The sequence below is a fragment of the Pleurodeles waltl genome, chromosome 7 (genome assembly GCF_031143425.1).
Source record: "Pleurodeles waltl isolate 20211129_DDA chromosome 7, aPleWal1.hap1.20221129, whole genome shotgun sequence".
NCBI classification, from domain to species: domain Eukaryota; kingdom Metazoa; phylum Chordata; class Amphibia; order Caudata; family Salamandridae; genus Pleurodeles; species Pleurodeles waltl.
The window spans coordinates 424,273,912-424,301,157 of NC_090446.1; the positions used below are offsets into that span (position 1 = coordinate 424,273,912).

The 27,246-nt window shown below is 46.1% G+C and overlaps 1 protein-coding gene across 5 annotated transcripts in view; it reads right to left on the reverse strand.

Moving 5' to 3' along the window:
- Positions 1 to 27,246, reverse strand: part of PXMP4 (peroxisomal membrane protein 4) — a 225,569-nt gene that overhangs the window by 181,091 nt on the left and 17,232 nt on the right. For 3 of the 5 annotated variants that reach the window (XM_069243929.1, XM_069243927.1, XM_069243932.1), the window contains exon 2: positions 14,676 to 14,738. The exons of the other annotated variants lie outside the window; for them this stretch is intronic. In XM_069243929.1, the coding sequence (XP_069100030.1) occupies positions 14,676 to 14,738 (63 nt within the window). The remainder of the gene's footprint in view (positions 1 to 14,675; positions 14,739 to 27,246) is intronic. 5 annotated transcript variants of the gene reach the window in all.

The following is a 27,246-nucleotide window of genomic DNA, read 5'->3' on the forward strand; positions in this document are numbered from 1 at the left end:
CGAGAGGCTGAGGCGCCCTGGAGGTGTCCGAGGCACCCTCCTTGAAGCCTAAAGTGAAGCAGAGGAGGCGTGGGGTCGACCCCAGAGGCTCATCCTAAAAATCCACCTGGACCTTGCAACATTGAGGTGGTGACGTGGAGGTGGCCGGAGACTGCCATCGGGGGGCACTTTCTTCCACCCCCCCGGCGGGGGCGAAGGTGACTGCTGCGGCTGGTCGAGGGAGGGGGGGCAGGCTTCGTGGAGTTGTGTCCTCCCCCACCGCCCCGCTGTCTAGGTGGCATTGTGAGTAGCTCTGGCTCCCCCCCCTACACCTACCGAGGGGCGGGGTAAACTGCGGCAGCGGGGAGAGTGGACAGACCAAGGATCCCCGAGTGGGCCAAAGGGAGGCCTAGAAGTATTGCAGACAAGAAGTGCCCCTGGGCCGTGCTGAACCACCGCCCCCCCTCTTTTGTGCGGTGAGGACTACGAACTGAGCTGGCTGTGGCGTAGGGGGGGGGACGCAGACTGTCGGCACACAAGTGCATTAATTGAGGAACCTACCGGCCGGCCGGCGCACCGTTACTTCGCCCTGCCTACTGCAACTCACCCACCCACAGTACATCATGGCCAGAAGAACTAAATCCGCGAAAAATCAAGACCGACTCACGCAGGGTCAGCCAACAAGCGACCAGCAGCTAGCACCGACTCTGCAAGCACTGGAAAGTACACTGCAGGCCCACTCCACCCAATTCGAAAAAGTATTAAAAGCGATAATGGACACTAAAACCTTCCTGGAGAACAGGATAGATTCAGTATCACAAGACCTGAACTTGCTTAGAGTGGATCATCGTAACTTGGCGGAGAGAGTGAAGTCAACGGAAGCGGAGCTAAAAGATTTGAACCCATCGGTCTTGGCTAACCAAACACAAATACAACGGCTGGATGCAGAGGTAAAAACAATATGGCGCCGTGCCGAGGAGGCGGAAGGTAGATCCCGGCGGAATAATGTACGCTTCTTAGGATTTCCCGAAAAGCTAACAGAGCAGAATACAGAAATATTCTTAGAGCAATGGCTGATCAAGGAGGTGCTAAATGGGGCCCCGTCGAAGTTCTTCTCTGTGGAAAGGGCACACAGGGTACCGGGGAGGCCCCCAGCCCCAGGTCACCCACCTAGACCGCTACAACTACAGGGACCGTGACCTAATTTTACAGCAATTCCGCAGCAAAGGCCCATTTCGACACGAGGACTCAGAAGTTAATGCTTACCCAGACTTCACTCAGGAAGTACAGAGACAGCGCAATTCCTACGTGAAAATCAAACAACGCCTCCGTGAGCATAACATCAAATATGCCCTGCTGTTCCCTGCTAAGCTGAGAGTAATATCAGACGAACGTACCCATGTATTCACTTCTCCTGAGGATGCCTGGATGTGGCTGCATGCAAATGGTCTGGCGCAACCCCAAACCAGAACAGATGAAGGAGAGGAATGGCTCACCACTCCTCTGTGGAAGCGCACCAAGAAAAGAACCAAGGGTCAGCCTACTGAACAGCAGGCAGCTGAGGAAAGGGCAAAAGCCTTGAAAGAAACTCCTTTGTACACGCAAAACACCTTTGAGGCTCTGCAGGAAGCACCAGTGGACAGTCCAGACTCAGACTCGGTCAGCTCGGTCTCCAAGCTTACAGAAACACTTATGGGGCTGAAACTCATGCCCAGAATACACAGGTAATTCTGCTAATGCTGATACACAAGGCCACACCAAATTGGGTTGGATGGGACTCGTGAGGACATAGACAACAGAACAGCGTTGCGGGCAGGTGCTCCATACAATGCTAAATTGCGTTAAACGTAAACCCCTCAGTGCATCAATATGATATAATAACATGGAATGTGAGAGGCCTGGGTGCACCAAGCAAAAAAATCCAGGTACATGACCGCCTCAGATGTCTGGGCGCACACTTCGCCATTCTACGGGAGACAAACTGCCTTAAAACTGACTTATGGGAACTACGGGAAAGATGGGGCGGACAGGTGGTGGGCACAACGTACTCGGCATTCGCCAGGGGAGTGTTGATATGGATAGCAGACGGGGTACCCTTTGTCCAAGCCTCACAGAGAATAGATCAGGGGGGTAGATATGTGGTAGATATGTGGTAATAGAGGGGCACCTAGACGGGAAACAACTGTCAATAATCGGTATCTATGCTCCCAATAGTGCGATAGGTGTATTCCTGGGCATACTCACCCCAGCACTATTAGCAAACCCCAAAGCCCCAGCTATTTGAGGTGGCGATTTCAATAGCGTACCAAATGCAGAATCAGACAGGTCAAACATTACCCCGAAAGCAACACTAAATAGAACTGCCAGAAGCCCCTTGCTCGCCTGGGCGGCAGACATGAGAATATTTGACTTATGGTGTACAAAACACCAGCAGCAGAGGGAATACTCATTTTACTCAATACCGCACAAAGTATACACAAGAATAGACATAATGTGGGGGACCCGGGATATCTGCGATCTGACAAATAAGTCAGAATACCTGGCCAAAACACTATCCGATCACTCTCCACTTAGAATAACATTGAACTGGGGCAGGAGACGCTCACAGATCCCCACCTGGCGAATGCAGGGGAAGGCTCTCCAGGATCAAGCGTTCAGTGAAGGTTTGAACGCAGTAGTGAAACAGTATTGGGAAATTAACAAGGAATCAACTAGCTCCAGAGCATTAGAATGGGAGGCACACATGGTTGTAGTGAGAGGGCATTGTATTTCAACCAGCTGGGGAGTCAGGCGCACGTTACACGCGGAGATAAATAAATTAGAAAAGGAATTGAGAGAAATGGAAAAAGCGGTGGCAAGCAGCAAGACTCCATACACAGCACTAAAAGAGGTACGATCAAAATACAACAAAGCGGATTTTCGCCTTCGGAGACACGACCATAAATACCGCTTAATGCGCCTACATACAGAGGGTGACAGGTCGGGCAGGTTGCTGGTGTGGCTCCTCCGCGAAAACCGGCAGCACTCCCCTATTGGGATCATAAGGGGAGACGCAGGCAAAATGTCCAACACACAGGAAGAGATTAATGGGGCGTTCAGGGAATACTACACAAACCTTTACACCAAACGTACAACATGCACACCCCTACAGCTGGGGTCTTTTTTAGAGGGCTCCCCATATCGAAACTATCGCGGACAGACAGGCAGACACTAGAGGCTCCACTAACACTGGAAGAAATAGACAGAGCAGTATCGCAGATGCCTAGGAATAAAGCCCCAGGAACAGATGGAATCCCAATAGAATACTACTCCACTCACTTGACAAACTTGAAGCTTCACTTGCTGAAAGTGTTTGAGGAGGCATGGTCTAGCAAAATTCTGCCTCCAACATTAAGAGAGGCAATGGTAGTGGTCCTCCCTAAGCAAGGGCGCGACCCCACAGACGTTAAATCCTACAGACCATTATCCCTCCTGAATCTAGACTGCAAAATATTAGGCAAAATCTTGGCCAACAGGTTGGCCCCCCTTATACATACTGGGATACATGAAGACCAAAATGGCTTCATCCCAAAACGTAATACTTTCTTAAATATCCGTAGGCTGTTGGGGGTCATGGGGGACACCCCCCACCCCCGGAGGCTCATAACAAGATGGTACTGTCGTTGGATATTGAGAAGGCATTTGATACCCTGGAGTGGGATTTCCTGTTTGCCACTATGCAGAGCATGGGAATAGGGCCTAACTATATACAATGGGTCCAGACATTGTACGCCAAGCCACAAGCCAGGATAAAAACGGGTGGGGTCATATCCGAGAGTTTTCTGATCACAAGAGGCACTAGACAGGGCTGTCCCTTGTCCCCCTTGCTATTTGCCATAGCAATGGAACCTTTGGCTACCCGAATATGCGCTATGTAAGAGAGATGGGGAGTGGGCTTCTCCACAGCATATCACTGTAGGCATATGATGCCCTAATATATGTATGCAATGGAAACGAGACAATACCCTTAGTAATGTCACTCCTACCCAAGTATGGGACCTATCAGGGCTCGTGGTGAACTGTGATAAATCGTGTATATTTCCGCTAACTAGATGGTCCCCGGCAAAAAAAGAGAATGCACCGGTCGGACGTTTGAAATGGTGTTTTGACACGTTCAAATACTTTGGGGTGCCCATATACCACGGAAATGAAGATCTTCGAGATGGGAACCTAGGGAGAGCACTAGCCTCTATGAAGGGTTCGCTATGGTTCTGGACCAAACTTCCATTGTCGCCCCTGGGCAGAGTGGCGGTGGCCAATATGTTGCTGCTGCCTAGGTTATTATATTACTTCACGGCGCTGCCACTCTGGGTCCCCAGAAGCTTCTTCAGAGATCTGAACGCAGTCTTACTGCAACTTATATGGGGCAGTGGCAGGATAAGGGTCGCACTCACCACACTGCAGCGCCCGCTCGTTGCGGGAGGGCTGGGAGCTCCCAACTTTGAACTCTATTATGCTGCCGCACAGCTACAGTGGATACTGAACTGGTTGCACAGGCCAACACAGGCGGAGTCCATGTGGCTTCTGGCACGGCTAAATGGGGCACCCTTGATTACATGGCTAACTAATAAAATACCGAGGGGGGAACCTGGCAGCCCGTTAATGGCAGTGGCGCACACGTGTTGGCAAAGGTATATACAAAAGGGCTATAAAGCACTCCCATACTCGCCACTCCTCCCACTCGGATTGATCCCGGTCTGGTCTAACACAGTGGGAGCTCACGCACTCAAGACTTGGAACGAGGCGGGAATAGCAATGGTTGGGGACTGCTTCGAAGAGGGGAAACTAATGTCATTTGAATCCATCCAAGCCCTAACGGCAGTGAACCCCGGGCACGTCCTGTCCTACTAGGCCATATGCCATCTAATTAAAAAGACATGGGCGGCTGGAGATAAGGAACCCTTGATTTCTCCCACAATGCACCACATGCTGCAATTCGATGACCAAACAAAAGTAGTGACAAATTTGTACAAAACCCTGAATAAACCCCCGGAGCTTAATTTGGAGAGAACAAGGGATAGATGGAACGCAGTACTTACTGATCCAATATCGCAAACAGTCTGGCTGAAAGCCCTCCATCACACCCGAGGGGTATCCAGAAATCCCAGGTTTCGCTACACGCAATTTAACTACATGCACCAAACGTACCTGTCTCCAGCCAGGAATCACTGCATGTTCCCTGGCTCGACGTCTGCCTGTCCGCGGTGTGATGCCTCAGAGGCACACTTCTACCATATGGTATGGGAGTGTGCACATATACACAGGGAATGGAGTGGAGTGGTAGAAGAGGTCTCGAAACTGACAGGTCTGACACTTGTAGTGGACCCTAAATCCTGCTTGCTAGGGCTGAGAACCAGAGAAAAGAAACATAGGTATTTACACAAGTTTGTAGACCTAGCATATGTGATGTACAAAAGGCTGATTGCGATGAATTGGAAAGCGCCCAGGGCACCCGACCTGAAATCTTGGCACTCCCTTACTTTGTGCTGGACTCGGACAGAATCCCAGGCTCTGGGCAAATTAGCACGCGGGGGACAACAACACAGGGGGAGGAAACCTGGGAAACACTGGCAGCCCGACTAGAGGCAAAAAATGACGAGAGGCCGCCATGAACCAGATAGAGATCTGGTGTGGGGGTTGTCCTGGCCAGCACTCACTTAGTGGCAGCTTACCTATATAATATCCCCAGAGCGTCATGCGGAAGAGGCGTCACTCATAACGAGCAATCAATGAGGTACGCACAAGCAGCACGCGCACAATGTACACTAACACACCACACTTAATAACCAGATACAAGCTCAGCTTCCCTCCTCCCAATACAACCAATAAGTGTTCTCAGGGTATAAATCAACCAGGAGCCCTGAGATGGGTCCATCAGATGCCATAAAGCAGACTCCCTCAACTATGCATGGCAGATAAATATACGCACTGTAAGCAATAATAAGACCTAAGTTATGTAATAAGTGTGATGGGGTTTTCTTTTGTTTTTCTTATTGCACATATACTTTTTTTCTTTTCTTTGTCCTGTTGTATTTTTCTTTCAGTTGTTATTAAGTGAGGAAGTAAAGCCATAACAGATCCACAAAATCCTAAGAATGTAACCACATATTTATGCTGTTTGGACCTACATTGAAAACTCAATAAAAATACTTTAAAAAAAAAAAATTGTCCCACAGACAAGTGGGTATGTTATTGAATTCTACATCCCTGTGATGGCCATGATATTGTGTTGACAATGAGTCTTATGCTAGAAAATTGGATGGTATAATAATAACTGAGGTCTAAGGAAGCAATGGCTGCATTTTCACTACTCTGTGAGGCAGCACATCCAGCAGAGATCCAAAAAAAGCATGAAATAATAAAATCTAAATGAATTACACAAATTATTTCACCATTGGCAACTCTCTCTGGCTCACCTAAAGCATCTCTTAAATCTATAGGCATTTATTGCAAAAATAACCAAACTTGCTAGGTTTGCTAGGTTTGTCTCACCATTGTATTGAGAATGCTATCCTGACCGGTCTGCCCCAAAAGCTCCAGTTCTTCATTTAATGCTATCTTACATGCAGTAGCCAGTTTATCAGCAGGGTCCATACTGATCATTTCATACTGGATGCCAATAGAAGCAAGAATCTACTTCTTATATAACCTTCAAGCAACCACCTGACCTACCTAATAACTGACAGTTTTAGGAAATTCAATATGAAGACCAAGTTGTAGAATACTCTGGACATTCTGGAAACAATACAACCAAACTGCATCTTAACATGACTCCTGCAAGACTCCCTGGTGACACCTTTTGTAATCTACTGCATGGATTATTAAAACAGTATGTAGATCGGCCTGTCCAACAAATCAGCCACTAAACTAAAAGTGGTTCAAAGTCATGCAGCCTGCCTTCTTATTAGAAAGAATTGACATGACCGCCGCATTCCTGCATTGAAAGCCAACGACTAGCTCTCTAAAAAGAATAGAGTAAAAGCCATAATGTTTTTGTTCGTTTCTTAAGCCTCTCATGAAATGACAACCTGTTTACTGCATTTGCCCTATACTATTCACCCAGAAGTCTAAATTCCAGGTTAGCAGAATCTACTCTTGGTTCACTCATTCCACCTCAGGATGATTGAAAGTGACACCACACACATGGATCAGCCTTATTGAACACTCTTCAATCTCATCTAAGAATGGTAGATGAGATTCAGGAAACTTTTATAAACCCCATCGTTTCTGCCAGACCTATGGCTAGCAACCAGGCTGGAGGCTGCATAGCATCCCTGACAATTAGCCACATGACATTTATGATTAGGGTTGCTGGTTAGATATTGTGGGAAACTGGCACCATGTTACAGTATCCCCCCCTCCACACCCACTTTTTGCCTGGATGCAACTTGGACTGGTGTGCACTGGGATCGTGCTAACTAGGTTCACAGTGCCAATTTCTTTTCCCTAAATTTGCAAAGGCATTGATACAATTGGCAACACCTTTAGCTGCCACTACAAGTCCCTAGTAAATGGTACTTAGGTACCCAGGCATGGGGAACTAAGGGTAGGCCCCTGGGGACAACAGAACAGATTGTGCCACCATCATGGGCCATGCATCCAGATGCACTCAGCACTTCCATTGCAGGTTGAGTGTCCTCGTACAATCCTAAAATGCAAACTGGACATGACACAGTCTGTGTGCCCTGTCCACTACACACTTCACGCAATATAAGTAAGTCACCCCTCTGGCAGGCCCTCCAGCCCTAAGGCAGGGTGCACTATACTGTATGTGTGGGCACAGATGCATGAGCAACATGTCTCTACTGTGTCCTTGCCAAACCTGGGAAATAGTAAGTGACCAGAGCAGCCATTTTAAATGCATGTGCTGATCACTGGTCAATATGAGTTTCACAGCTATATGATGACTACTCTGAACCCTTTGTTGGTTGGTATCAAACAACTCAGAATGATAAATCCAATCTGGTACCAGCACTGAATTTAGGGAAAAATGTACACTGGGGCCACCTTAGAGGCGCCCCTCTGCAAAGCTAACTAACACTGGAATGGTTGCTGGCCGGTCACAACCAGCCTTCCACACCCAGACAAGATTCTGGAACCGCGTTGCGAGAGATCCTGCTCACTGGGTCCTGGAAGAAGATCCAAGGCTCTGCTGCACCCAGAAAAAGGTGCCAAACTCTGCCTGCTGCACCCAGGACTCGACAATCGCTGCTGAGGGGTTGCTCAGACATAGGACAGACTCTACAAACCCCCAGAGGACCTCCACTCTTCTACAAATAGCCGAAGATCTCCCTTCAGAGTGAAGGCATCACCCTTCTGCAACAAAGACCAAAGGGCCAATGAAGTCCAGTTCACTGACCAGCTGCTGACCAAGGAACCGGGTGCCACAGAAATTCCACTTGGCAGCGAGGACAAAAACTCCAAGTCTGCCAAGTTTGGTGGCACTGTGACTTCTAGTTGTCGAACCATGCAATAGCCCCAGGTACTGGTCACTCACAGACAACCAGGACAGTCCACTCCGGACTGCAAAAGGGCCAGGAGGAAGCTACAGTCGAAGGACTGCAGAAAACACCAGGACCTCCCACACAGTGCCCCTGCTGACCTGCAAGCGACCCTCAAAGTGGCTTACCTCCTGCTTTCAGGGGTACCTTTGCGCACAGCTCCTGGCTCACCGATTCACTCTACACCCGGCCGCCTTGTGCCCTACACCAAAGAACCAGCTGTGCTCTAAGGGTCCCTCACCCCTTGCGACCTCAACACTCCAAGGGGACCCCACTGGCACACCTTGAAGTCCACCTGCGCAGAGCTTTTCCAAGTGGTCCCCCGCAGTGGCCTTGCACCAGCTCCAAAGACTTTCTGCATATGCTCCTGCTGAAACAGAGAGTTGCCCAAACTTCTCCAGCTGGCTCACAGGGCCCACCGATGACCTCAAAAACCAATGAGAGGAGACAATGGTAAACGCACTGCCTGATTTTATATGCATTTTTAAATTATTTCTCCATTGATTCCTATGGTGCGTAACTACACACAGAACTGAGACATTTTCTAAACTTTGAAAATTCATAACTTTAAAAGTACTTACCCGATTTTGATGATCTTGGTCCTTCATTTTTTTTTTTAAATTAATCTGAAGTATTTTTGTAAATTGGCCTCAAGTTATTCTGTGTGTTCTCATTTATTGATACTGCAAGTTCAAAAAAAGCTTTGCACTTCTCCAAGATTAGCCAAACTGCTCAACCAAGCTACCATAAAAATTAGAGCATTAGGTGGTCTAGTTTTAACCTCTGTAAACCAACGTGTGGTTGCCCGGACCCTCTACACAGTGTACAACGGTTTGCACACTACATAGAGGGCCAGCCTCCTACATTTGGTGCCTCAGCGGTGGGATAAAGACTTTGCTGATACCACTTTGTCAATTTGTGACCACACAAATAACTCTCCAAATTGTCTTTAGCTTAATTGGATATTTTCCAAATGGTTAACATTTTTGCAATTACTGGGGCCCTGGTTAGGTCCCTACAACAATTGTTAGAATTTAGACGTCCTTATTTTAGTTGGCCTTATCCAAAAAGGGGTTCCAAATGTATAAAAACGTCCCAGCTTTAGTAAAGTAAACATGACAGATTCAGAGAACCTGAGCCCAGGCATATACCCAAGACCAGTTTAGGAAACTCTGCAAACTGTACCAGATTCGTAATAGGAAAAAAGCCAACACAGATAAACTTAGACTTCTCGTGGCGCAGTATGGGCAAGACCACTCCACAGAAGCTGTAGACAATGGGGGAGAAGGTAACTCCTCTGCCCTAAGTCCAAGAGCCGCCTCAGAGGAGGATGTGGCGCTAGAGAAGTTTTCCCAAAGGTTAGCCTTAGGGCCTCAACTTTTGGAAATTGAAATGAAAAGAAGACAGCTAGGCTTACCACCCATCTCTGGTGGCAGCATACTAATAAATTGGGAGGAAGAAAGTCCTTTCAACCTACGACTTCCAAAGGAAGTTGTACTCCCTACCAAGAAAGAGATGATATCCAGAAATGGTTCATTGCCTTTGAAAGAGATTGCATTAAGAAGGAAATCCAAAAGAGGCACTGGGGTACTCAGGAATTATTATCAGGAAACTGCAAGGAAAGGCACCTGACACTGAGTGAAACAGATGCTAAATCCTATGGCCTCATGAAGGGTACCCTGATTGAGGGCTCTGGAGTTACCTCTGAGGATTACCAAATAAAATTTAGGGGGGGCTCTAAAACCGCAGTCAGTCCTGGGTAGAATTTTGTGGACTTTTCAGTAAAGATGCTAGGTGTTTGGTTGGAGGGAGGGCAACAAGGTACATAATTATGAAAGGCTGCCTATGTTGATAATGAAAGAACACCTCTTGGGTAATTGTGTCCAAGAAAGGTTGCACCAGTACCTACTAGATTTAGGGTCAGTCTCCCCCGAAGAGTGTGGGAGGAAGACGGATCACTGGGTGAGAACTAGGGTGTCCAAAACCAGAACTGGAAGGGGTGACCAAAAGAAAGTCAGGGAAGCCCCCCCCCCCCAAAAGAAAAACTGGGATCACCTTAGAAATAAAGAAAAGGAGCCTTTAGGCCCTCACAAATCTGTCCAGGAGGGTGGGACCAAAGACACTTCACAAAACAAAGGTGGGTACTAGGTTAAAAACTGGGATGCCACTAAGGCATGATGCCATAACTGTCAACAGACTGGGCATCACACCAAAGGCACTTCTTGTCTTAAAACCTAACCCACTAATAAACCCCCAGGGGTAGCCATTGGGAATGACTCCTCAGATGAGAAGGTCCTTGTTGCCTTTAACTGGAAAGTGGGCCCCACAGGTGAGTTGGCGATTCCAGACGCGAGTAGACACTTCCACCACTCACTGGTGAATGGAATCCCAGCCACTGCCTTGAGAGACACCTTTGCCAGTCACACAGTTGTGCATGACAGGCTGGTGCTCCCGAACCAGTATATCCCAGGACAGACTGCCAGGGTAAGGGGTGTACCAGGGAAAGATCACTGATAGGCCAGTTGCTGTGGTGCCTCTAGAGATGGCTGGTTCCCCTAGCTGGAAAGGGTGGTAGTCAGTACAGACCTCCCCCTTGACGGTCTCCTTGGAAATGACCACCCAGAGGTTGGTCAGAGCCCAAGAAAGGGACTGGTCCAGTGACAGACCTCTTCCAGGGATTCTGGAGGTGATGCCCCTGCAGTGAGTACACGTAGGCCCCAAAAGAAAATGAAAAAGAAAAAGAAAAAGGAAAGGTCGGCAACCTTTCACTAAGGCACCAGATAGCCTAGGAGTCATTGCTTAATTAGGGAAGAAGCCCCTGTTGGAATTGGTGAAGCCCAGCTTGATCCCCAAGAAGCCCTGACTAGTCAGGCACCTGTTCCACCTGAGTTGGTGGCTTCTCAGCTGGCAGACAAGAGAGTGGAAGAAGGGTGTTCTCTGCAGGGTGTAGAGAACCCCCACTCCATTACAACGAACAAACACCCTGAACCCAAAGAATTCTGTAAGTTATCCCTGTCCCCAGAGGCTGTGGAGCTAAAGGTGTAGTTCTGGGGACTGACAGCTGTCAGTGGCCTCTGATGGGTGTTAGCCTTTATGGTTGCTCTGCCCTTGGCATGGTGGTCTGACCCCATATCAAATATTAAGTTAGGTCCCCTGACCCTGATGGTCATGTTGGGGTTACTCAAGTTATGGGTGACATCTTTGAGTAAGCTAGGGGTTGCCTTGGCTAAAATAAGGATAGCAGAAGTGGACACCTCTGACCCCAAGACAGAAGAGAAAAGTGCAGACACTGGTGGTAAAGGTGTAAGACATTTCCGATTGGGTCCAATAGCTGTTTAGGTGGGTCAGATCCCCAGGGCGGATGAACTGGACAGTAGGATGTAAGGCAGAGTACGCACTGCAACTAACCAGCCTGTTTCTCTTCCCTGCCAGACTAGGAAGGCTCTCCCAGATATTGGCTGAGTCTCCTGGCCTGTGGGACTGGGGGGGGGTGGGGTGATGAGTTGTGTGGGAAACCGGCACCCTTTTGCAGTACCGCCCCCCCCCCCCACACACACACTTTTTGGCTGGTTTCTGGATGCTACTTGAACTGGAATGCACAGGGATCCTGCTAAGCAGGTCCCCAGCACCAGTGTTCCTTGCCTAAAATTGCAAAGGTATTGTTAAAATTGGCAACACCTTTATCTGCCACTATAAGTCCCTAGTAAATGGTACTTAGGTACCCAGAGCTTGGGGTACTAAGGGTAGGCCACTTAGGGCAGAAGCACAGATTGTGCCACCCTCATGGGCCATACATCCAAATGCACCCAGCACTGCCACTGCAGTACCCTGGTGCACTCCTAAAATGCAAACTCGAGACATGGCACACAGCCTGTATGCCTTGTCTACTACATACAATATAGGTAAGTCACCCCTCGGGCAGGCCTTCCAATTCTAAGGCAGGATGCACTATACTGTATGTGTGGGCAAAGATGCATGAGCAATATGCCCCTACTGTGTCCTTGCCAAACTTGGGACATAGTAAGTGAACAGAGCAAACATTTTAAATGCATGTGCTAGACACTGGTTAGAATGAGTTTCACAGCTACATGATGGCTACTCTGAACCCTAGGTTGTCTGGTATCAAACAAATCAGAATGATAAATCCAATCTGGTACCAGTATTGGATTTATTGCAAAATATACCCAGAGGCCACCTTAGAGGTGAACCCCGCAAAGCTACCCAATACTGGCATGGCTGCTGGCCAGTCACAACCAGCCTGCCACCACCAAACAAGATTCCGGAACCCTGGGGTGGGAGCTACTCCTCTCTGGGTCCTAGAACAAAGCCCTTCCTGGGTAAATGTGTCACACCTCACTGCTCAGAAATGTGCACTGCCTTTCTAGTGAGCTTCAAAGGGCTTACTTCCTTTGAAACTCGACCCCCTGGCCTGCTGCTAGCAGCAGATGTCTGCCTCCATTGCAAACCCCAACTTTTGGTGGAAGCAACATCAGGAAAACGCACAGAGGTTAGGAGGTATAGCCACAACCAGCTTGCACCACCCCCAAGGTGCTGCATGCGAGGTGAGCGCTCCATTACATTTTCCTCCATCTTGCCTGGTAGGAAAATAGCCTATCAGGGATAAGAAAGTGACCTCCGCCCACAGGAAGTGGTGACATAGTGGGTGTAGCCACCCTAAGGTAGATGACCCATTGGTCACTATAAGGTAAACCCGTAAAAGCCCACTAAGTACAGTATTTAGTGGGCACCCGTAGACCAGAGATTCAGATTCCAAGGACCTAAGAAGACCCAAGGCTCAATAAATGAAGCACTGCTGCACCCAGAAAAAGGCGCAAAACCCTGCCTGCTGCACCCAGGACTTGACAATCGCTGCTGAGGGGTTGCTCAGACATCGGACGGACCCTACAAACCCCCCAGAGGACCTCCACTCTTCTAAAAAATAGCCAAAGATCTCTCTTCAGAATGAAAGCATCACTCTCCTGCAACAAAGACCAAAAGACCAGTGAAGTCCGACCAGCTGCTGACCAAAGAACTAGGCACTGCAGCAGGAACAAATGTCACCCAACTGACCTTGTGGGCAAAACCTGCAAGTGTGCCAAGTTTGGTGGCACTGCAGCCGCCAGTAGCTGAACCGTGCTTTCTGTAGCTGCTCCCACCGAAACCGGGAGTCGCCCAAACTTCTCCAGCTGGTCCACAGGGCACACCGACAACCTCGACCAACAACCGAGAGGAGACATTGGTAAACGCACTGACTGATTTTATATGCATTTTTAAATATTTCTCAATTGGGGAGTTATTATACACAGAGCTGAGACATTTTCGAAACTTTGAAAATTCATAACTTAAGAGTACTTACCCGATTTTCATGATCTTGGTATTAAAAATTGATAAAAATCTGAAGTATTTTTGTAAATTGGTCTCGAGTTATTCTTTCGAGTCTGTGTTCTCATTTATTGATACTGTGAGTACAACAAATGCTTTGCACTTTCCCAAGATTAGTTTAACTGCCCGACCAAGCTGCCATAAAATTTAGAGCATTAGGTGGTCTAGTTTTTATCTCTGTAAACCAATGTGTGGTTGCCCGCACCCTCTGCGCAATGTTCAAAGTTTTTCACACTACATAGAGGGCCAGCCTCCTACAGATACCTAAACCAAAGATCTCACCCGAGGACTATACTGCTGACCCCACAAGGCTTTTACACATTCTCTATTAGATCTCTTGGTACAACGCGCTCTTTGCCATTGGCACACTTTTGTTGACTAATCTGTACCGATATGAACGATTCATAGAGCTATGGGGCCACCCAGAGGTTTGTAGTGTTTTACTAAAACCCTTAATGAACTGCATGTACTATCAGTATAACCTAACTTTATAATGTACTATATTCTCCATAATTCAGTCATGTCACCAAAGCGCCAATAAAGTTGATAAAATAATCAGCTCACTGTACAGACTGCATGAACTACAAACATATACAGTAGTGCAGAGCCCAGAGCAGACATCATGGGTCCAAGTCAGTAAGATTTTTTTGGTGAACGGGTGTGATTCACTCAATTTCGATGAGAAGGACACAAGTACTAGTGGAAAAAGCTTTATTTATGTACCCAAAGTACTGGATAGAAGATATGAGATAAAAATAACAAACAGTACTGTACCTTCCGCTTTTAAACAGGAATGTCATAACCAGGGCATGGGGTGCACGTATTTTTGCTCCATACCTACAACAAAAATATTATCAGTTAATATCATCAAATAATACTACTTTTAAACAGAAGGGTAAATAAAGAGTGAGATGTGCATTTTCACTTAAGTTTGTTATGGGAAATTGGGTTGTTCGTTGACAGGTGTGTGAGCACTGATCAAGCAACAACCACAGTTCTCGTCAGGGTAAGGTACAAGCAAACCCCGCATTAACCCCAAATTAGCCTGTTCTCACCCTCTGGTAGCTTGGCACAGAGAAGTCAGGCTTAACTTGAAGGCAATGTGTAGAGTATTTGTGGAACAGTATATTAGTGAAAACACCATACAAAAAGGATCCCACACCAGGTTAGAAAAATAGAACTTAATTTAATAAATAAAACAAGACCAAACCGATAAACATCCAATAAGTAGAACTTGAGTTATGAATTTTTAAAGAATAAACTGTAAAATAGTTCTTAGAAGAAAGAAGCACCAACCAGGCATATTTGATCACGCCAGACCAGGACAAAGTCAAAAGTTTACGTTGACCCCAATGGAGCGCAGGCCATCTACAGGGACCCAGTTAGACCTGCTGAACCAAAACCGAGTCCTGGTTACAGAGAGTTGCATTGATTCAAGGCGAAGATGCATCGCACACAGTCGATGCAATGGTTCCAAGATGATGCAAGGCTGTGGTGCGAGGTCCTGTTGAGTCTTTATTGAGGATCCCGTTGACAGGGCTTGTGATATGAAGGCCAGTTTCGGGATGTATAGCATAGCTGAGGCAACGCTCCAGTTCTGATGAATGCTGTGGCTGCGATGCAGAGCTGTAGCATCGTCATTGAGGCTGCCGTCGAGGAGGGGTGCAAGGTGCTTGCCAGGTGAAGGGGGTCGCGCAGTGGCAGTTCCAAAGGTGATGCATCAGTCCCAAGATGTGGGGTGTAGCGGCAGTTCAAGTGTGTTGAGTCAGTAAAGACCCACGCAGTAGCAGTGATGCACCAGTTTCTGCTTCACGGAGCAGAAGATGCATTGGTTCCGCTGGAGCAAACACCTTGGGCCCACTTCCAAGGGTCTAGGACTGGGGTGGCACCATTTGGTAGGGCAGACTCACAGATGGCAGAATTCAGGTGCAGGAGCAGAGTGGTTGGAAAACTTTTATGTCCCCGAGACTTCAGCTAGTGAGGCTAGTCAGCTAGACCTTGGAGTCACTATGCGTTCTAGGTTGGAGAGCTGTAGCTCCAGTCCTTCTCACTCCCAGGCAAGAGGGCAGCAAGTCAGCACAGCAAAGCAGGAGTCCTGCAGAGTGGCACTCCTTCAGCAGCAGCCTTGTCCTTCTACCTGACAGAGCATCAACAGGTTCAGAAGAGTACTGAGGTGGTGGTGTCAGAGGTCCAGTACTTCTACCCAGTTGGGCCCTAGCTGAGAGCAGAGACAGGCAACAAGTGGCTAAAGTAAAAAAAAAAAATGGCAACTTCCAAAAAGTGATATTTTCAGAATTGCAATTTAAAATCCAACTTCACCTTAAATTGCAATTTTAAATTGTGACTCCAGAGGCACCAAACTCGGAAAATCTCTCTCTTCCCAATTGGAAGTTATACTTATAAAAGATTATAAAGCAACTCCAATGTTATCCCATGGGAGAGATAAGCCTTGCAGCAGTGAAAAACAAATTTACGTTTTTCACTACCGGGACAGGTAAAACTTAAAGGAACATGTCTAACATTTTAAATACACTGTACCCTGCCCCTGGGAGCTGTCTAGGTCCCACCTTAGGGGTGGCATATGTATTAAGAAGCATTTGCAATGCAACAGGTCTCGCATTTGCGAGAGTAAGAGCTATTGGCGTTGTAAATGACAATATCTTTTACCTATTTGTATGGGTTTGGAGTGCACTGGAGGTATGTGGTGTAGAGAGGAATTATGTAGGTTGTACTGGAATGGTTAATGGTGGAATTGTATGGGGTAGAATTGTGTGGTGTCGTGTGTATTTGTGTAGTGGAATTATGTGCCATGGTGAATAGATAGGGGTGAAAGCTGCACATTATAGATAGAAAGGGAGAAAGACAAGGATAGGTAGTATATGCAGGAATTGGTGAATGAACTCAAGACAGAGTAGCAGAAAGAGTGTGTGAGAAGGGGAGAGCAGTCCACAGACGGATAAAGGGGGGGCCTGTGTATGCAGAAAACACATTAAGAAGGAGAGGAGAGCATGTGTTTGAGGGACAGAAATTGAAAAGGCACAGAAATAAACTGTACTTAGTATGTGTGAGCAGGAAGTATAGAGAGGAAATATGGAGTGTGAGGGAGGGATGAGAGGGGGCAATGGGATCGCAAGATGAGGGGGGGAGTGGCAGTGTGAGGCATTTGCAGGATTTAGAGCCATTGCCATGTGTTATGGAGTGGAGTGGATGTATGTGGTGTGGAGTGGAATTGTTATTTGTGGAACTGGGTGGCGTGGAATTGTGTGGAGTGAATGTATGTAGTGGAATTATGTGACTTGGTGTGTAGTGGAATTATGTGGATAGTAATTATGTGGTTTTAAATGTACTGAGTTATGTGGAGTGGGACTGTGTATAATGAGTAATTATGTGGAAAGGTATTTTGTGGGGTGTGGAGTTTAATTCTGTGTTGTGCGGCTAAATTGTAGGGCATGATGTGGTATTCTGTGGTGTGGATTTTATGTATGTGGTGTATTGTGTAAATGTGTTGCTGAGTTGAATCATGTGGTTTGTTGCCGAAATATGTGGGTTGGAATGGAAATGTGTAGAGTGTAACTGTGTTGCGTGAAACTGTGTGGCATTGCATGAAATTATGCTGATTGAAATTATGTGCCATGATGTGACGTGTATTTACGTGGATTGTTGCTATGTGGCAGTTGCCAGTGTCATAAAGTGGAGTGGGAGGACTAGACTGTTGTGGACCGGATTTGTTGGAGAAGAGTGTTGTAGAGTGGAGTAGGGGGGAGTAGAGTGTCAGAGTTGAGTGGAGCTGAGCAGAGCTGAGTGCCAGAGAGTGTTGTAGAATACAGTGTCAGACTGCAGTGTCAGTGTGCAGTGTCAGAGTAGCGTGGAGTGCGGTGGATGTAGGAGGCTGGCCTGGCTTATAGTGGGTACCTTGTGGTACTAACACCTTGTGCCAGGTCCAGTTATCCCTTATTAATAGATTAGTAGTGTTCTAGCAGCTTAGGCTGATAGAGGTAGCTATAGCAGACCAGCTTAGGCTGAACTAGGAGACATGCAAAGCTCCTACTATACCACTGATATCATATAGTGCTAGATCATAAGAAAAGCAATACTCAGAGTTACTAAAAAAAAAAAAGATACTTTATTTTGGTGACAATATGCCAAAAGTATCTCAGAGGATATACTCCCTTAGGAGATAAGTAAAATACACAAAATATTCACACAAACCAAAATCAGGTATGTAAAACACTTAGAAAAGTAGTGCAAACACTGTAGAACACAATAGAATGCAATAGGAGACAATAGGCCTAGGGGCAACACAAACCATATACTACAAAAGTGGAATGCAAACCATAAATGGACCCCAGGCCTAGTGTAGTGTGTTGAGGGTCGCTGGGAGTGTAAGAAAACACTAAGGGTGTCCAAGATACCCCACCCCAAGACCCTAGAAAGTAGGAGTAAAGTTACCCTACTACCCCAGAATGACACAATAGTCGTGATAGGGGGATTCTGCAAGAACCACAAGCACCAGCAAAACACTGAAGACGGATTCCTGGACCTGAGGACCTGAAAAGGAAGGGGACCAAGTCCAAGAGTTGCAATAGTGTCCAGGGGGGGCAGGAGCCCAGGAAACCCCGGATGAATGTGCAAAAGGGCTGCCTCCGGGTGGAAGAAGCCGAAGATTCTGCAACAACGAAAAGGGCTAGGACCTTCTCCTATGGATGGAAGATGTCCCACGGCGTGCTGGATGTTGCAGAAGTGTTTCCACTCAGAAATACCGCAAACAAGCCTTGCTAGCTGCAAGGGTCGCTTTAGAGGTTTTTGGGTGCTGCTGAGGACCAGGAAGGACCAGGATGTCGCCCCTTGGAGTAGGAGACGGGGGGCGTTCAGCAACTCAGAGAGCCCCCGCAGAAGCAGGCAGCACCCGCAGAAGTACTGGAGCAGGCACTTGGAATTTCTGTGAACTAAGAGTCCCAAAAGGAGGGTCCCACGACGTCAGAGTTCAACTCAACGGGTTGAGCACTGTAGGACGAGTGCTGGGGACCCAGGCTAGGCTGTGCACAAAAGAATCCTTGAAGAAGTGCACAGAAGCCGAAGCAGCAAGGACTTACCTCCACCAAATTTGGACAGAAGGGCCACTGGACTGTCGGGACACTTGGATCCAGCTCCTGTGTTCCAGGGACCAAGCTCGTCAAGATGAGAGGGGACCCAGAGGACCAGTGATGCAGAAGTTTGGTGCCTGCGTTAGCAGGGGGAAGGTTCCGTCGACCCACTGGAGATTTCTTCTTGGCTTGCAGTGCAGGGTGAAGGCAGACAGCCCTCAAAGCATGCATCACCTGGAAACAGTCGAGAAAGCCGGCAGGATGAGGCGCTACAATGTTGCTGGTAGTCTTCTTGATACTTTGTTGCAGTTTTGCAGGCGTCCTGACATCGAAGAGAGAAGTGCAGAGGAATTCTGGTGAGCTCTTGCATTCGTTCTCTGGTGAGAAATCCACAGGAGAGACCCTAAATAGCCCTCAGAGGAGGATTGGCTACAGAGAGAGGTAAGCACCTATCAGGAGGGGTCTCTGACGTCACCTGCTGGCACTGGCCACTCAGAGCTGTCCATTGTGCCCTCACACCTCTGCATTCAAGATGGCAGAGGTCTGGGACACACTGGGGGAGCTCTGGGCACCTCCCCTTGGGAGGTGCTGGTCAGGGGGGGTGGTCACTCCCTTTTCCTTTGTCCAGTTTCGCGCCAGAGCAGGGCTGGAGGGATCCCTGAACCGGTGTAGACTGGCTTATGCAAGGAGGGCACCATCTGTGCCCTTCAAAGCATTTCCAGAGGCCAGGAGAAGCTACTCCTCTCAGGCCCTTAACACCTATTTCAAAAGGGAGAGGGTGTAACACCCTCTCTCAGAGGAAATCCTTTATTCTGCCTTCCTGGGACTGGGCTGCCCAGGCCCCAGGGGGGCAGAAACCTGTCTGAGGGCTGGCAGCCAGCAGTAGCTGCAGAGAAGACCCCAGAGAGTTTGTTTGGCAGTAGATGCATGGAATTGTCCCCCCAACACCAGAATAGTATTGGGGTGAAAATTCCATGATCCTAGACATGTTACATGGCCATGTTCGGAGTTACCATGGTGACGCTACATATAGGTATTGACCTATATGTAGTTCACACGTGTAATGGTGTCCCCGCACTTACAATGTCCGGGGAATTTGCCCTGAACAATGTGGGGGCACCTTGGCTATTGCCAGGGTGCCCACACACTAAGTAACTTGCCACGTAACCTTCACCAAGTGAGAGTTAGACATATAGGTGACTTATAAGTTACTCATGTGCAGTGAAAAATGGCTGTGAAATAACGTGGACGTTATTTCACTCAGACTGCAGTGGCAGTCCTGTGTAAGAATTGTCTGAGCTCCCTATGGGTGGCAAAAGAAATGCTGCAGCCCATAGGGATCTCCTGGAACCCCAATACCCTGGGTACCTAGGTACCATATACTAGGTAATTATAAGGGTGTTCCAATGTGCCAATAAGAATTGGTAACATTAGTCTCTAGCCTGCAGTGACCATTTTAAAAGCAGAAACAGCAGAAACACTGAGGTTCTTGTTAGCAGAGCCTCAGTGATACAGTGGGGAGAATGTTTTCCACTGGAGTGAGGCACTCTGTACCTCTGCCGAACTTAGGCGTTTGCCGCACTCTCTAATTAGCAAACGGCCCTTTGCTTGAGTGCCATCTGGAGCACGTGCTAATTAGAAAAACATCAATACAGTCAGGATAAAGTCTTTGGGTCAGTCCTAGAGTAGATATATCCCGATTAGGAGGAAGATTAACTGATATTTATCACATGTATATAAACACATAGAGCAGTGGTCTCCAACCTAAGTATCAAGAACTACTTCTGTTCAATGGAAATCACCCCAAGCTACTAATACTATTAGTGTTGACTCCATCAGACAAGAATAAATTAGTGGCCAACATAGACAGGACTAGCAGCAGTGACCACCTCAGTGCAGGGTTGCTAGCAGTGATGCGAATAAATGGCTTTGTAAGTTTGAGGTGCCTCTAGATGGGTAATAGATAACAGCAATAGCTGCAACAAAAGTGACACCAAGGTAATATTATTAATAATTAGTCTCCAGTGTTGTATTTTCATCAGCCAAATATTAGATTTAAATATTTTTTTACAATTATGAGATCTTAAAAAATGCACACATTTTCATCTTGAAAAAGCACTTTTCTATTTTGATATACATACATACTAATTCAACCAAACAAAAGTTTCTAATTTAATAGGCTGGGCTGCATACAGAAGAACTACTCACAGGTAGCTGGAAAGCTACAGTAGTTAACGAGCTACTGGTTTGCGAAGCCTGACATAGAGGCTGTGAGGGGAGGCAGAAAGGAGCGCTTCAAAGGATCTGCTGCAAAAGTATTAATGGTTACATGGATTGTACTGAGACTACACGGCTGTAAGTCAATGGGTGTGCGTGGAAGCGCTTGCGCAGATGCAGAGAAACACCCTGCAATATGCAAAAATATCAATCTGCCCAGTTACTGCAGTGTTTGTTATGAGTTCTGTTATAACAAATATGCATGTTGTAAAAGTCTAGATTCATTTCACTGAGAGATTCCCTAAAGACAAGGTAATTTTATTATATTTATATACAGCTAATATCACAATGAGTCCTTGGGAGGTTATGCTAAATGCCAAAAGCTGTCAATGTTGTACAGACCATCTCTGCATCACATGTTATATTTCTAGCATTGCTTTGTAAATTCTAAAGCCCGACTCATAACTTCATCATCTTACTTAATAGCAGAAAACTGTACATCATGAAACAGAAATAGCCCACATAGATTTAAGACTTCACGGGGCAATATGAACCATGCATGTAAATGGAGAAACCGAATGGCAATATGTGCTTCATTCGTCAGGTGTGGCTAGCCAAGTACAAGAGACAATACAAGAACAAATGAGGTTTCACATATGTCTGCAAGTCTCAATCTGGACATGTAAAGGTGTTTCTGACATTTTATAGTGTATTAAGAGAAATGGAAGACTCAGCAATACGTCCGGAGGACACAGAGACAGAAAGAGTCTAATGCAGTATGACACTGGGAATAGAAATGTAATATGGAGACATTTAAAAAATAAATTAAAAACCATAAGGGTATTTGGTGAACACGTACAAATTTGCAGTAGAAATTTGTTAGTTAGACTGGTGTGCATATTAAGAGGGAATAGCAACAAAACTGACTAGAAGCAAACATTTTAAGCTGGAACTCTAAAAATAATATCCTAAGCTAACGTGAAATGAATGAAACAATATTCCTTCTCATCTGGAAAGGATAGCAGAATGAAAACAATGTGAGTGAAGACACTTATGATTAAGACAAAACAAAACCAGATCTGATGGCGTCTGTCATCTTGGAACACAAATCACTAACGCATATGTTTGACCTCAACCAGAGTTCCACGTGACAATCTGGTTGAGAACGAGAAGGGCAGAGAAACTTACATTCTGAAATACTCTGGCTTGGGTGTGTTGCGCCTTTAAAGTCTTTTAAATCAGAGAAACGCTAATTTGTCTGAGGCATAAATAGAGCCCGGAATTATATGGTAATGAAGGAAAAAAGTATGTGAAAAGCTTGGCTACACAAAGATGAGTAAATGTGCAGCAGAATATCTCACACAGAAACAAATTAAACTGACAATCCCTTCATTTAAGTTCAGTATTGGGTGTCACTGCAGTCAACCTATGGTAAGCAGCAGGCGGGATCAAAGTCCTTTTACTGAATACAGCAGGTCTTGCAGACAGCGCATGCGGGCTGCCTAGTCTCGACCTAAAAAGGAAGGTTTGGACCTGGCCAAAGGTTTACTTTGCCAGGTCGACATGACAGTTTAAAAATGCACACACAGGCTCTGCAGTGGCTGGCCTGAGACATGTTTAAAAGGCTACTGTAGTGGGTGGCGTAATCAGTGCTGCAGGCTGACAAGTAGCATTTAATTTACAGGCCCTGGGCACACATAGTGCATTTTACTAGGGCTTTATAGGTAAATTAAATATGCCAATTTGGGATAAGGCAATGTTACCAGGTTTTAGGGAAACAGCACAAGCACTTAAGTAATGGTTAGCAGTGGTAAAGTGTGCAGAATCCTAAGGCCAGCAAAAAACAATGTCAGCATGAACAGGAGGTCTGAAGGCAAAAATGTTAGGGGAACCCATGTCAAGGATGCCAGGTCTTACACTTAGGATAAAACAAACAGGATATGCCTGGTTGTGCAGATCTGGCTGCCTCTCAAATCTAGAACAAGATGGAGCCCCAAGAGGAAAAAATAAAAGGAATGAGTATCAATTTTAAAAACCTACCTACTGCAAAATGGAACTTTCATACAAATACAAAAAAAAGTAATCTACATGTTGATATCTAAATTCTGGTATGATTGCTCCTTTACAAAAATACAAACAGAAACCAACCAGGGGCACAAAATAAACTACAACATGAAAAGAGAGTTCATCAGTGATGGGAAACAAAGACTTATCCTGAACTAATCCAAAAACGTCTAGAGCAATAGCACCCTGGATTTAGTACCACACATCTGATTTCTTTTTCATTGAAAATGAAAGGGGAACTCTAAAGACTTAGCCCAATGCCAAAAGAAGAAAAGGTGTTAAAAGAGTTTCTTCTATGACTGTCCACGGCACAGAAAACACAAGCATTTACAAATTCAATAGGCTTAAATATTTCAAGCATTTCACTATCTTGGGAGCAGTTAGGAAGTAATGTTATGGGGAGTTAGTGTGACTTTCATTTTGTTTTTCTTTGGTACACAATATTTGGCAGCAGTTTTAGTTATTTAATAATTACTTAGCTGTATGCAAGCTCAAAGATAAAATAAAACAATTATTACCATATGGTTCTGGGAAATAATGGCTTGTTTTGCATTATTTCAGAATAGGTTACATCTGCAACTGAGCATGCATTAGATCCCGAATTGTTATTAGATATTATGGTATAGCAGAACTGTAAAGAAGAAGATTACTTTAGAAAACACAGTCCATTAAAGTGCAAGCACACATTTTTTTTTTTTTTTTTTACAAAGATGTACAAATCAAGTGTGCTTATTGTTTCAAATATGGTAAAAAATTAACCACAATACAATTACCAGTATAGAGTTCAAATCTCTGTTTATAATAGCATGATTATCATGAATCATTGATCAAAGGAAGATTCAATAGTTTTTGGCCTAGTGTTTTTAATGCTAAGTGACAACATTTGATTGCATTTGTTGATGCCTACCAAACAAACTGCACAAGTCGACCCTAAATTTAAAATACTACAATACTATATAAAGTACTGTGCTCTGAAAAGGTATAGTGCTAATTCTAGTGAAAATCGAAAAGCGTAGGAAAACATTTTGGAGGCCAAATAACTGTTCTAGGTAAATGATGACTAAAGAGTTTAATAAACTACAGAAACAGACTCAGCATCAAGGTTTTTATTTGTGTCTTGTCCACCACTGACCTGGTCATGTGAGTAAAATTACTAAACCCCTTACACTTGAAACTTTCTTTGGTCAGAGCAGAGCAGAGCAATATGGGCTATTAATGTATAGAAAAATTGCTGATCCTTAATTATGTTACTAATGGCGGCAGGATAGTTAGGGTTGTCAGCTTTAAAACAATAATCAGATATTGATTATGAATACAATCACGATAAAATGAAAACCTTCCAAATAGTAGCCCGACTGCTACAGCCTTAGAAAGTCCTTTGTTCTCGTATGACATCAGCACTGGATTGGACTAAATTCCTGGGGGATACAATTAATGACGCAGTGTTCCTTAATTCTTTTTCTACTGTATTCTTCTTCTTCGTTCATTTATTAATTGGGGTCAAATGCAAAGAATGTGTGGCAACGTCTCCTGGTGCACATTGCATAAAAGGCACTTGTTAGAAGGTGGCTGGGATGCCCAATGTGGCAGAAGATTTAATGAAGAAAATAATCCCATCCGTAGTTGGCAAAACCTCAGTTTGCAGGAGACAGAGAATGGTTCAATGAGGTACTTTTGAATTCCTCTTTGCGCATAGCTGTCAAAGACAAGGTGAGCATGCCGCCTTCTCTTAAAACCGTGTCGATCCATCATAAAGGACACTGTATGCACCTCCTTATTAAAAGCTGCTTTACACTGGTGGTGAGGGAGATGCTGGTTCCACAGGATATTGGAGCCTTTCATTTCAAAGCCTTCTGTGAGGGCTTTTGACTGGGGGTAATGAGCCTGTGGGCTGCAGGACGTTACTTAATTCCAGATGATGTTCTTTAAAGATCCTGAGACTGCAACATGTGCTGAGTGCATATATTTAAGAAAGCAAGCTTTCTGGATGAATTGTTGGTCAATGAATTTGAATAGGTCAGCTGAAATAATAACCTGAAAATGGAGCTCTGTTCTTTATTAAAAAATGCTCCAAAAGCACAACTGCATCTCTCCGACATGACTGCATCCTTACAATTTCAAACTATACAAGGAATATATGAACTACACATGTAACAATATAGCAATATTGTAGAGCTAAGATTGGGGTTGGTCTGATAGGTATTTGATGTTGAAGAAAAACATTTATGGGGAGGTGGAGGGTTAGGAGGTGCAAGATAACAGATGGGACAGGTCGATTCGGCATTAATATAACATCTGATGCCGCTGAAAACACTGCAAGTGACATCAGATAGCAGTACAGGACATTATGTAATGGTGTCTTTGGTGGAAAATTTCCAAGAAATGTCCAAAATCCTTCCAAATAATTTGCAGCTTTACTGATAAGACTCTGGAGGTCATTATGACCCTGGCGGAAGGCGGAGAAGCGGCGGTAAGACCGCCAACAGGCTAGCGGTCTTTTTATTGTGTATTATGACCATGGCGGTTACCGCCATGGTCATCCGCCGGTTCTCCGTTCCGCCCGCCAGGAGACCTGGCTCTCCAGCCCGGCGGCCGTCACTATCCCGCTGGCGCTATTTGGACGCGGCTTACCGCCGTGGATTTCCTGCGGTCTGAACCGCCATGAAATCCATGGCGGTAAGCACTATCAGTGCCAGGGAATTCCTTCCCTGACACTGATAGGGGTCTCCCCCACCCCGAATCCCTCCCCTACACCCCACCCCTGCCACCCCCCAAAGGTGGCAGGGCCCCCTCCCCGCCCCCAAAATCACATCACCCATACCCACACGACACGCACGCAGGCACCACCTACACACTTACACGCACAAATGCCGACATACATGCCTACATCCACACACACAGTCAGACACGCACACCCACATACATACACGCACACATCCATACAGACATACCCACAGACATACACGCACTAATTCCCAAAACACACAACACCCACACATAGATACACGCACTCACACACCCCCTCTACATACACAGATGCACACCCCCATGCACCCACACAACACCCCCTCACCCCCTCCCCTAACAGACGATCGACTTACCTGTTCCGTCGATCCTCCGGGAGGGGACGGGAGCCATGGGGGCTGCTCCGCCGACACCACACCGCCAACAGAACACCACCACGGCGAATCACAGGACGTGATTCGCTGGGTGGTGTTCTGTTGGCGTGGCGGTGGAGGTGGAGCAACCTCCACTTCCCCGCCTCCCGCCAGTATGGCTGTGGGCGGCTCTCCATCCGTAAAAGGACGGAGAGCTGCCAACGGTCATAATAGGCCGAGCGGCAAACCGCCACCACTGGCGGTCTTCCGCACGGCGGTCCCTCGTCGGTCTTGGAAAAAGACCGCAGAGGTTGTAATGACCACCTATATAATGTTTTAACAAATTTGGGAAAATCTGGTTTCAGAAAACATATTTATTCTCTGTACATCACCAAGTGTTCTAAACTGTTTTCGACCTATTCAAATATATTTTTCATCACACAGAAGTACAAACAATGGGCTTTCACAACTACTGAAATATATTTTGAAATGTTTGTACAGATGACTTAGGTATTTAAATGTTGTGAGTTAGGTAAAAACTGACAAAATCCAGCAACTGTGCAGTCAGAATGAAAATTATTTGCAAGACAAACTAACTTTTGACCTCTGTCTCTGAAATCAGAGCAAATGTGACAATAACAAGATTTAAAGGACTCCATCACTGTTTGACTGAACAGAACACCTGTTCTATGTCAACTCACCAGAAGGGGCCAAATAAGTCCTAAAAATAGCTCAACCTGGTAAAATAAATATGACTGTGGCAAGTAGAATTTTCGAGGACTGCTAAGCCATGGCAGAGTACCTGTTCCATCATGCTGCTGTCCCTCTGCCATATGGCGTGCAACTGGCACACCCAGAATAGGATGGATGGACCCGCTGAGG